The sequence below is a fragment of the Papio anubis genome, chromosome 1 (assembly GCF_008728515.1).
Source record: "Papio anubis isolate 15944 chromosome 1, Panubis1.0, whole genome shotgun sequence".
Taxonomy (NCBI): Eukaryota; Metazoa; Chordata; class Mammalia; order Primates; family Cercopithecidae; genus Papio; species Papio anubis.
In genome coordinates, this window is record NC_044976.1 from 154,931,147 (window position 1) to 154,943,172 (window position 12,026).

Consider the following 12,026-nt stretch of genomic DNA (forward strand, 5'->3'; position numbering starts at 1 on the left):
ACCCCAAGCTGGCCACACTTTGGGTGTGTGATGGACATGGGGTCTGTTGCAGCACAGCTTCCGAGGAAGCCTCTGTCCAAGGAGCTGAGGAAGGTTATTCAAGGGAATACTAGAAATTTCAAGCTGGCGAAGCTATTTTACACACTAAATGTCCTGGATAAGAAGAAATGAAACTCCTGTTATCAGCCATAAAAAATAACTACTAATGGCAAATAAGAGTCAAGCCCCGAGGGGCTTCTTCATCAGGACAGTTGTATCCCCTCCCCAAGATGGCCACAATCTCACCTTCTCTGCCTGTATCATCAACCTGCCTGCTCTCTGCTGGCTGACCCTGTTCCCGACAAGCTGTCTAAACCCAGAGTCCAGCAAGCCCAGATCCCTGAACCTTCCCTCTGCAGTTCCAGAGCCACCCTCACAGGGCTCCTAGCCCGCTCCCCACTCTTGGGTTTGAGCTGCGGACTTGCAGTAAGGCATGGGGTAACCAAGAAGGTTGCCATTTTGCTTGGCATGAGAGTAGCTGGGAGGCAGATTCCTTTTTTTTTTTGAGATGGAGTCTTGCTCTGTCACCCAGGCTAGAGTGCAGTGACACGATCTCGGCTCACTGCAACCTCCATGCCTCCTGGGTTCCAGCCATTCTCCTGCCTCATCCTTCGAGGTAGCTGGGACCTGATTGCCGCCACCACGCCTGGCTAATTTTTTTGTATTTTTAGTAGAGACGAGATTTCACCATGTTAGCCAGGATGGTCTTGATCTCCTGACCTCGCGATCCACCCACCTCGGCCTCCCAAAGTGCTGGGATTACAGGTGTGAGCCACAGTGCCCGGCAAGGGAGGCAGATTCTTTTTTTTTTTTTTTCAGTTGCAAGATTCAATAGAGTGAAAACAGAGCTCCCGTACAAAGGGAGAGGACTCAAAGAGGGTAGCCGTTGTCCCTCCCGCTGTGCTCTCAGGCAATATATGATTGGCTATTTCTTTACCTCCTGTTTTTGCCTAATTAGCATTTTAGTGAGCTCTCTTTACTACCTGATTGGTCGGGTGTGAGCTAAGTTGCAAGCCCCGTGTTTAATGGTGGATGCGGTCACCTTCCCAGCTAGGCTTAGGGATTCTCAGTTGGTCTAGGAAATCCAGCTAGTCCTGTCTCTCAGTGCCCCCTCTCAACAGGAAAACCTAAGTGCTATTGGGGAGGTTGGCCAATGACCGCTCTAACAGGAGGCAGATTATTTATAAGATCTTGTGAACTGTAGAAAGCACCCTCCAAAATCTATTTGCATAAGCACACACACACACACACACACACACACACCAGCAGTTCTTGCCTGCTGAGATTCCTCTGCAGCTAAAGTGGTGAAACTTACGGGGTGGAGCTTCCTAAAAAGATTATCAGGGTCTCCTAGGTGGGTATGCCTTTAAACCTTTGGACTTTACCACCTCCTATCTCTCCTATCTCCTCTCAACAAAGGTTAGGAGAACAAGAATGCAGAAAAAACGGGTCCAGGATGACATCTGAGTGCTTGCTTTGGGCTTCTTGATGAGTGAGACAGAAAATAAAATAAAATCCCCTTTTTTTAAAGCCATGCTTACTCAGGTTTTCCTTCATTTGCAGCTAAATACAGAAATGAGAGAATATTTTGGAGTAGGGATGGAAGAAGAGAGGTATTTGCCTTCCCACAACCTTCTGATTTCCCAGTGTGTCCCCAACTGGAAAAATTCATTTAAAATGGGTGTAATAAGCTTGATTAGATGCCTGCTATGCATCTAGGCTTGAGGGCAAACTGGACTCGGCCTTTTGGCCTCAAGAAGCTCACAGTGTGAGAGTAGCATTTGTGACCTCTTGAAATTCACAGAACTGAATTGTGCCCAGGTTGACACTCTATCCATCCATAGGTGCCTGCCTTCTCACTTCCCTCTTTGCATGAGCACCTTGTACCAAAATCCAAACCCAAATCTCCTCACATGTGAGTGTTGGCATTTATGTCTCAAACATGACCTATGGGTTTGGGACTTTTCCCCGTGGACGCCAGTGACTTTTCAGATGAACAGATATCTTCAAAAACTTGAGAAATAGGAGTCCTGTTTGTTGTTCTTGTTGCCTTGTCAATATAAGGGCATAGGGTCTTTACTCAAACGTTCACATCTATCTCTTGACAGCAATACTCTGAGACATATTGATGGAGAAGCTGTTGTCTCCATATGTTAAATGAGGACGTGCATCGGGGAATTTGCCTATGGTTCTCTCCAACCACTTAAATTCTGAAACTTTGAAATGAGAGTGGACAATAATTTCAAATCAACGGGGAAAGAATCAACTCTTCAGCAAATGGCTTGAGATAATTAGCTACACATTTCAGAACAAATAAACAAGTCAGATCCCGGCCAGGCGCGATGGCTCATGCCTGTATTCCCAGCACTTTGGGAGGCCGAGGTGGGTGGATCACGAGGTCAGGAGATCGAGACCATCCTGGTTAACACGGTGAAACCCTATCTCTACTAAAAATATATATTTAAAAAAAATTAGCTGAGTGTGGTGGCGGGCGCCTGTAGTCCCAACTACTCGGGAGACTGAGGCAGGAGAATGACTTGAACCCAGGAGGCAGAGCTTGCAGTGAGCCAAGAACACGCCACTGCACTCCAGCCTGGGTGACAGAGCAAGACTCCGTCTCAAAAAAAAAAAAAAAAAAAAAAGAAGTTAGATCCTAACCTCAACCCTATTTAATAGATTATAGATGAAAGAAAGGTAAAAATGGCTTTTACACTCCCTTCTTCCTGACATTTTGTGTGTGTGTGTGTGTGTATTTGCACACACATCTCAAATAATAAGAAAATTGAAGGGAGGCTGCCTGCCTCCCTGAGTCACTCTCTTTCTCCTTCTGAGTGCTTACCTGTGCCCAGACCACCTCCTTAGCCTCACACCCTCCAGGCTCATAGGGCACTCTTCTATGCCCATCCCAAGTATAGCTGATCCTTCCACGGGCCAGACTCGGTGCTAGGTACCAAGTATGCAAAGATTAATAAAACAATGCCCTGTTTCAGGGAGCTCAAAGCTGATTGGGCAAGGCATGATGTGTACATGAATGACAACCATGGTAGGGTTGTAGGTTTCCTAGTAAGGTAAGCATAGGGCATGATGGGAAACAAAGGAAGGAGGGGTTCACAGCCTCACCCAGAGTTCAGAACCCCTGGCCTGCCTGGTGTCTATGCTGAGTCCACTTCTGGAACACTCAGCTCAGAGAGGGGGCTAACCCTGCAGGCTAACACAGACACAGCCCAGAAAACCCAGGAGCCGAGGGGGAAGGAGAAAGGTGCAAGCAGGGGAAACCCAGGTCCTGGTCCCCTTCTCTCTGCTTCCTGGCAGCAGAACTCAGACAGAACCCTTAAGCCAGTGTAAGGCTGGCAGGACCAGTAAGTTCTGAGTTAGCTCCATACTAGTTTCTAGAAGGCTCTTTCTCACTTCCTGATTCTTAGGTTTCTGTATTGACACTCCCTGAAGAGTTGGGAAGAGACACTACAGTCCCCTGACCCTGATCCATAGGTCACCACAGCAGGGACATCCATAGGCTGGGCCTGGGCCCTCTCATCCCTCCCTCCCATTCACTCTATGCTGGCTGGGCCCCAAGGTGTTTGCGCCCCTTGCAGTGAGTGACCTTCTCCAGTGGAGCAGGCTCAGAACCTTCTGCCATTGGAGATGTCCCATTGCTGATGCAGGAAGGTGAAGACCCAGCAGAACACTGGGAACGCCCTCCATCTGGGTCCATGGCTACTTAAACTCAGTGCTGCCTGGCAGGCAGGAGGACAAGTGCTGTTGCCCTGTTGGGACAGATAAAAAACAGACACAGGGAGGATGAGTGACTTGCCCTGAGTATAGAGTGACAGGGCCAAGGCAGAGCCCAGGCCTCCTGCACCTAGGCCAGTGTTCCTCCCAGTTACAGTCTAAACTGGAACGGCAGGCAAAGTCCCTGTGGAAGGGGAAGGTGAAGTCTCAAAGGATCCCCAGAGACTTTGCAGATATCTGAAGAAGTCCTGATGTCACTGCCCTGGTCCTTCCCCAGGTAGAGCAATGCTCCACGCCGCAACTCAACTGGCTCCCCTTACCTTGTACACACACACACACACACACACAAACAAATCCAAGACAACACTACTAAGGCTTCTTTGGGAAGGGGAAGTAGGGATAGGTAAGAGGAAAGTAAGGGACCTCCTATCCAGCCTCCATGGAATCCTGACTTCTTTTCCCTGTTATTTCAACTTCTTCCTCGCCATCTTTTAAACTTTAGACTCCAGCCACAGAAGCTTACAACTAAAAGAAACTCTAAGGCCAATTTAATCCAAGGTTTCATTCTATGTGTTGGAGATGGCATAGAGTAGGGTGAGGGAACCAAATTCTCAGTTGGCACTGGTGTACCCTTGTACAGGTGATGTAATCTCTCTGTGCCTCAGTTTGCTCACTATAAAATAGAGATGGTAGGGGTCATGGCGAGCACTACCTGACTAGCATATAACAAGCTTTCGGCAAGTGCAGACTACTCTTACCCACTTCCCCCAAGCACAGTTGGGGTAGGGGACACCTGGGACAGCTGAAGAGGAGGAAATGTGTGCCTGAGAATCCAAATGAAATTAGGGTAAAGGAGCCTGGAGCACATCCTGTGACCCTGCCTGTCCTGTAGGAAGCCGGTCTCTGGAAGGTAAAATGGAAGAGCTTCTTGGGAGCTTTGAGGATATTTAGCCCACCCCCTCATTTTACTTGGGGAAACTAAGGCCCACAGACCTAAGGTGACTGTCTAAGTTAGCAAGGAGAAGTCTTGGGTATTCACCCTGGGTTGGGGGGACCCAATTATTTCTCAATCCCATTGTATTCTGGAATGGGCAATTTGTCCACGTCACTGTGACCTAGGAACACGCGAATGGGAACCCACAACTGCGGACCTCTGCGCACAGAACAGCTGTTCTCCCCAGGAAATCAACTTTTTTTAATTGAGAAGCTAAAAAATTATTCTAAGAGAGGTAGCCCATCCTAAAAATAGCTGTGCAGAAGTTCATGTTCAACCAATCGTTTTTGCTTACGATGCAAAATTTGAAAACTAAGTTTATTAGAGAGGTTAGAGAAGGAGGAGCTCTAAGCAGAAAAAATCCTGTGCCGGGAAACCTGTGATTGTGGCTTTTTATGAATGAAGAGGCCTCCCTGAGCTTACAATATAAAAGGGGGACAGAGAGGTGAAGGTCTACACATCAGGGGCTTGCTCTTGCAAAACCAAACCACAAGACAGACTTGCAAAAGAAGGCATGCACAGCTCAGCACTGCTCTGTTGCCTAGTCGTCCTGACTGGGGTGAGGGCCAGCCCAGGCCAGGGCACCCAGTCTGAGAACAGCTGCACCCGCTTCCCAGGCAACCTGCCTCACATGCTTCGAGACCTCCGAGATGCCTTCAGCAGAGTGAAGACTTTCTTTGTGAGTATGATTCCCTCCTGTGCTTTCTCTCTTCCTGGGACTGCCTGAACTAGGCATTTTCCTGGAGCTATAAGAAGAACCCTCCTCCTGTGCCTCCACTTCCATCCCCAACACCTATTTCCCCAAACTTAAATTCTTAAGAGAATCCTAGATCAAGCCATAGGTTTAGTGAGTTAAGCTAAGCCAGATGATACAGTAAATGTGCAGGAAAAGCTGCCTTAAAAAGTAAATGCATTCTTTCTCATGCTGAGAAACTTCTTATAAGATCCTGCTAGAGCTCTATACTTTATTGGCTAGGAGAAGTAAAGAAAGGTCTGATTTGAGGTGAAGATGCTCCCCATGCCCTGTAACAGGGAAGCTTAAATTGCCTCTGCTTAGAGCCTTTCCAGACCTGAAAGACCAGTGGTTTGGGGAAGCACTCTACATGAGGGAAACCTGCATTAGAAGGAGCTTCTTATTCCCTGGGATCTTTCCAAGCTGAACTGGATGTCTACAGTGGGGAGAAAGAAAAGTAGAGAACAGGACATGAGAGGGGGCTCGAGGCACCGAAGGGTTGACATAGGTGTTCCTTAAAGCCGAATGTAGCTCTGCAGAAAGAAGACCAGGACTGAGTCAAGTTTCTGCTTTCGCTTCAAAATCGGCCAGATTTTTTAAATAACTTGACTCTGAGGAGGAGGACCAGATTTAAGTGATGGTCCCATCACTGTTGAATCCTCTGTTTTTAAAACTCCCCTTTTGATATTTTGGGCCAGAGCCAAATTGATTTAAAAAAAACAAAAACAAACAAACAAACAAAAACTCGAAACGCAAGGGCATCAAAAAGAGCGCATTTCAGTTATTTCCCCAAACCTCAAGTTCATTCTCCTTTTGTTCTTCATGCAGCAAATGAAGGATCAGCTGGACAACATATTGTTAAAGGAGTCCTTGCTGGAGGACTTTAAGGTGAGAGCAGGGGCGGGGTGCTGGGGGAGTGTGCAGCCTGATTAAGGGAAGGGAGGCTCTGCTTCCTGATTGCAGGGAATTGGGTCTGTTTCCTTCGCTTTGAAAACGAGAAGTGGGAAGATCTTAACTCAGCACATAGCAGCCAGAGGGTTTACAAAAGGCTCAGTCCTTGGGGGGAGGCTTCTGGTGAAGGAGGATCGCTGGAACCAAGCTGTCCTCTCAAGCTATTTGCGGCAGCCCCTCCTCCCAGCCACCTCCAGCAATCCCTCACTCACCTTTGGCTCCTGCCCTTAGGGTTACCTGGGCTGCCAAGCCTTGTCTGAGATGATCCAGTTTTACCTGGAGGAGGTGATGCCCCAAGCTGAGAACCACGACCCAGACATCAAGGAGCATGTGAACTCCCTGGGGGAGAATCTGAAGACCCTCAGGCTGAGGCTGCGGCGCTGTGTAAGTAGAAGAACAGTTCTTTCCCTTGCAGCTGCCCCCAAAATACCATCTCCTACAGACCAGCATCCAGAGACACTCACATCTAGAGACACAGCAAAGACACAGACTGGCAGAGCTAGCTGTAAATGTGGAAAGACTCCTGGAGTCAGATCTCTTGCTCATTTCTCTTTGAGCAGGCGTGGGGGGTGGCTGCTAGGCATTTACATGTGAAATTTGCGAACAGCTTTCCTGTTATTTGTGAGTCATTTGTGGGTTATTAACTACTCTCCTCTCTCTCTTCATGAAAAGAGCCCAGAGCTTCAGTCAGGCCTCCACTGCCTCTTTGTAACTAGACCCTGGGCTGGGAGCTAAGGTTTCCAAGCAGAGGAAACATCACTCACCTCTTTTAATCTCAACATTTGGAAAGCAAAGCTCTAAGAAGGGCCCAATTGACTGACAGGACTTCCCTGGCATTTTAGAAGGGACAAGGGGACTATTCATTCTCGGGTTAGTGTCTATGAGTAATTCCTCTAAGTAATTTATTTCTCCAACTGACATGATGCCCTCACTACTAATGGTTTCCCTTGTTCTCTCACCAATATTGGAAAAACAGTTGGTGCTTATTTGTAGGACAGGGCTATGTGAAGGGTTTGGTGCCAGTAGCTTCCCTCCTCAGATGCTTAGAAATGGTCCTCAGTGGCTGTGACTGACAGGGAGGGACAGGATGGAGAGGCAGAAAAAGACAGGCTGAAGAATGCCTCACTAAGCACTGCAGGAGATACTGTAGAGTTCCAGGAGAGGAAGGAATCCCAAGACCTGGGTTGTCATCCAAGCCTTGCGAACATCTCGGAGTGGGTCCTGGAGAAATACATTTTATCTCCCAGGGCCATGGTTCTTCTCTGACCCTTGGATAGTTAGTAAGGGTGAAGCAGGGCTCAGTTCTCTCTGGGAGCTGTGAGGCGAGGCATTTGGATAAATCTAGCACCCTCATGATGCCACCAGCTTGTCCCCTAAGTGCGATGGACATGGAGCTGGGAGCCGGGATCACCAACACTTTCTCTTTTCTTCCACAGCATCGATTTCTTCCCTGTGAAAACAAGAGCAAGGCCGTGGAGCAGGTGAAGAATGCCTTTAGTAAGGTGAGCTTGGATGGTGGCAGAGAGGGTCTGCAGAGCACAGCCCATGCCCACTCCCCAACCCCAAAGCGTGGAAGGTGGCAGGGACTCAGTAGGCCCCATCCTTCATTGGAAGGAGTGTGGGAACCTGACAGATGGTATGACCTGCTCAGCCAGTGAGGAGCTGCCGCCTTGATTGTATTTGTTTTCTGTTAAGTGTCTTTGGGGGTTTCTAAATGACTGCTCGCTGCCTTTGCAGGCTTGCGGGTTAGGCTGGCCGGCCAGCCTGTGAACACAGTGAGCTGTGTGCTGGGGAGAGTGACAAAGGAAACAGAAAGTACAGAAAGTAGCTTGTTGGGAATCTAGGCTGAACCCACACGTGCAGGAAGCTGGCACGTAAATGTGCACATACAAATACACCTGGGGGTTCAGCCCAGACTCCCCAGAACTCAGAGTGAGCAGGAAGCTGGATTCTCACTTAGCTGGAGTTGGTTCAAGCCCACTTTCCATCTGCCCCTTGCACCTGCCAAGGTGCCTGAGAATGTCAGCTCCCAAACCAAATAAGGTTTCACACTTCCAACTGTGCGTGAACTTTTTCAGTCTGATTTCCCAGAAACCATGCGGCCTATGTCCTCCTCGTGGGCTGGGGACAGACACTGCACAGAGTGCCAACATTAGGGGGTGTGAATTTCTCATAGTAGATCAGGGCAGCAGGGCAGGGCCTGTTCAATGTGTTGGTGGGAGAACGCAGACATTTAAAAGGCTCCCTCCTCTCCTTCTCTCACCATCTTGCTTTCAAAGTGCTTCCTCTAATGTCTTTTCATCACACTCTGCATAATCATCATGTGAATACGTGACCTTTAAAATTGTTGAAAAGGCATCATTTTGAAGACAGCGCTTTGCAAAATGAATGCTCCCTTTGCTAGGCAGTAGCCGTACTTCAGGCCTGGAGGAGATGAAGGTCAATGCACTGCCTTTCCCAAGGCAGCTGGGCCTATCCTCTGGTTCACTTCCCAGCGTGAGGGAGAACAAGCAGCCTCTGCACTCAAGGTCATGCCCATCCATGAGCATGGGAAAGGGGAGCCTATTTCATCCCCAGAAGGGATTTAACTGAATATTTCTTATCTCTCTGCACAGCTCCAAGAGAAAGGCGTCTACAAAGCCATGAGTGAGTTTGACATCTTCATCAACTACATAGAAGCCTACATGACAATGAAGATACAAAACTGAGACATCAGGGTGGCGACTCTATAGACTCTAGGACATAAATTAGAGGTCTCCAAAATCAGATCTGGGGTTCTGGGATACCTGACCTAGCCCCTTGGGAAACCTTATTGTACCTCTCTCATAGAATATTTATTACCTCTGATACCTCAACCCCCATTTCTATTTATTTACTGAGCTTCTCTGTGAACGACTTAGAAAGAAGCCCAATATTATAATTTTTTTTCAATATTTATTATTTTCACCTGTTTTTAAGCTGTTTCCATAGGGTGATACCCTATGGTGTTTGAGTGTTTTAAGATAAATTATAAGTTATATAAGGGAGAAAAAAAAACTTTCCTTGGGAAGCCAACAGAAGCTTCCATTCTAAGCCTGACCACGCTTTCGAGCTGTTGAGCTGTTTTCCCTGACCTCCCTCTAATTTCTCTTGTCTGTGGGCTTGGGGCTTCCTAACTGCTACAAATACTCTTAGGAAGAGAAACCAGGGAGCCCCTTTGATGATTAATTCACCTTCCAGTGGCTCAGAGGGATTCCCCTAACCTCATTCGCCAACCACTTCATTCTTGAAAGCTGTGGCCAGCTTGTTATTTATAACAACCTAAATTTGGTTCTATGCCGGGCGCGGTGGCTCACGCCTGTAATCCCAGCACTTTGGGAGGCCGAGGTGGGTGGATCTCTTAAGGTCAGGAGTTCCTAACCAGCCTGGCCAACATGGTGAAACCCCATCTCTACTAAAAATACAAAAATTAGCCGGGTGTGGTGGCGCACACCTGTAATCCCAGCTACTTGGGAGGCTGAGGCAGGAGAATTGCTTGAACCCAGGAGGCAGAGGTTGCAGTGAGCTGATACCATGCCACTGTACTCCAGCCTGGGTGACAGAGTAAGACTCTGTCTCAAAAAAATAAAAATAAAAATAAATTTGGTTCTAATAGAACTCAGTTTTAACTAGAATTGATTCAGTTCCTCTGGGAATGTTACATTGTTTGTCTGTCTTCTTGGCAGATTTTAATTTTGAATAAATAAATGTATCTTATTCATATAATGTTCTGGTGTCCGTTGACTCCTGTCTGACTAAAATTGTTCTCTCGAAGATCCCAAGACAAAAGAGAATGGGTGAATGAATTCTGCATTTCAGAGAAAGGAAGCCAGCTACCCCCTCCCAGGAGAGAGGGAAGGCTCCAAACCCCATCAGAGAAAAAGCTATTCTCACTGCAAAAGCCAACAGCAAAGACACCATGGTCTTCCCACAACTCAATCCTTCAAAGATTTGCTCCTAAGTCCTTAAAGATCATGCTGATTTTCAAGGCTAAGGAGTAGATTCTATAGGTACCAAAATTAGAAAGGAAAACAGGGGAAGTTTTTTGGGGTTTGTTTTTGTTTTTGTTTTTGCTTTTTGAGATGGAGTCTCTCCCTGTCTCCCAGGCTGGAATGCAATGGCATGATCTCGGCTCACTGCAACCTCTGCCTCCCAGGTTCAAGCAATTCTCCTACCTCAGCCTCCCGAGTAGCTGATCTACAGGCTTATGCCACCATGCCCGGCTAATTTTTTGTATTTTTAGTAGAAATGGGGTTTCACCATGTTGGCCAGGCTGGTTATGAACTCCTGACCTCAAGTGATCCACCCGCCTCAGCCTCCCAAAGTGTCAGGATTACAGGCGTGAGCCACCACCCCCGGCCAGGGGAAGTTTTTAGGGTGAATACGAATTGCCTGGGTTATCCTGAGGATTAAGATAATGAGCTCACAGGGCTTCTGTCACTAGCAGATGGTCACAGTGCATACAGTTGGTTGTTATTGGTCATCACAACCAAAAACTCCCGCCAAATCCTCTTTGAGCTGAGATCAGAGGCAACAGGGCTGGATCCAACAGAGTTGAAAATAAGCAAATTAGCCCACTTGAGAGGATAGCCAAGGACATCAGCTGCTGCTCTTTCTGTCCCCTCTCTGAGCCACCAGACAAATGTGAGACTGGCTTCTGACTGCGGTCTGCTGGGAGGGGCACGGTGGCTGGGGAAGCCCTACTCAAAGCCCCATGACTTAGAGGAGAGAGGAGGAAAAAAACGGGCTGAGTAAACACTAGTCTGCCTCACGCTCTGCCTGGGCAGCCCTGGTCTGGGGAAGGCTGGGAGCAGACAGGCTGTGGTCAGTTTTTCAGTAAGACCTGACTCACTTTGATTAAAGTAACCATAGGAAGGAAGTGGGAAACATCAAAGCGAAAATTCTGAGATGAAAGGGTAGGAGTAAGAATGGAGGTTAGCAGAAGATAAGGAGAGGGGCCAGAAGCTGTCTACTCTGAGGCTGTCCATACTGAACTAAAGAAGACATCCTAAGTCTGTGAAAGGAAAATCTTGGGGCCTCAAAATCACTAGGCTAAAGGGAAAAGTCAAGCTGGGAACTACGCAGGGCAAACCTGCCTTCCATTCTATTCAAAGCCATCCCTCTGTTCACTGAGATAGATGCATATCTGATAGCCTCCTTTGGAAAAGAATCAGAAACTCAAAAGAATGCAACCATTTGTCTCTCACCTACCTGTGACCTGGAAGCCCCTTCCCTGTTTTGAGTTGTCCCCATCTTTCTGGATGGAACCAATGCACTTCTTACATATATTGATTGATGGCTTGGACGGAACCAATGCACTTCTTACATGTATTGATTGATGTCTCCTGTCTCCCTAAAATGCATAAAACCAAACTGTGCCCCAACCACCTTGGGCACATGTCATCAGAACTTCCTGAGGCTGTGTCACAGGCACGTGTCCTCAACCTTGGCAAATAAACTTTCTAAATTAACTGAGACCTGTCTCAAATTTTCAGGGTTCACAAGTCCCCTGGCCTGGAAAGCTTAGGCAGTTAGCCTTCCAGGCAATGCATACTGACTTTA

At 47.6% G+C, this 12,026-nt stretch overlaps 1 protein-coding gene across 1 annotated transcript; it reads left to right on the forward strand.

Moving 5' to 3' along the window:
* The first annotated feature begins 4,909 nt into the window (after positions 1-4,909).
* Positions 4,910-10,190, forward strand: IL10 (interleukin 10). The gene is made up of 5 exons (XM_003893197.4): positions 4,910-5,441; positions 6,324-6,383; positions 6,678-6,830; positions 7,883-7,948; positions 9,062-10,190. Exons 1-5 carry the CDS (start codon positions 5,277-5,279, stop codon positions 9,152-9,154), a joined length of 537 nt encoding a protein of 178 aa, XP_003893246.1. The 5' UTR covers positions 4,910-5,276; the 3' UTR covers positions 9,155-10,190.
* Positions 10,191-12,026: the final 1,836 nt, after the last annotated feature.

Excerpts from the sequence above, each read along its gene's own strand:
- IL10 (XM_003893197.4), top strand. The coding sequence starts at position 5,277 with ATGCACAGCTCAGCACTGCTCTGTTGCCTAGTCGTCCTGACTGGGGTG. Across the intron at positions 5,442-6,323 it reads GCAGAGTGAAGACTTTCTTT|CAAATGAAGGATCAGCTGGA; the intron begins GTGAGTATGATT and ends TTCTTCATGCAG. Across the intron at positions 7,949-9,061 it reads TGAAGAATGCCTTTAGTAAG|CTCCAAGAGAAAGGCGTCTA; the intron begins GTGAGCTTGGAT and ends CTCTCTGCACAG.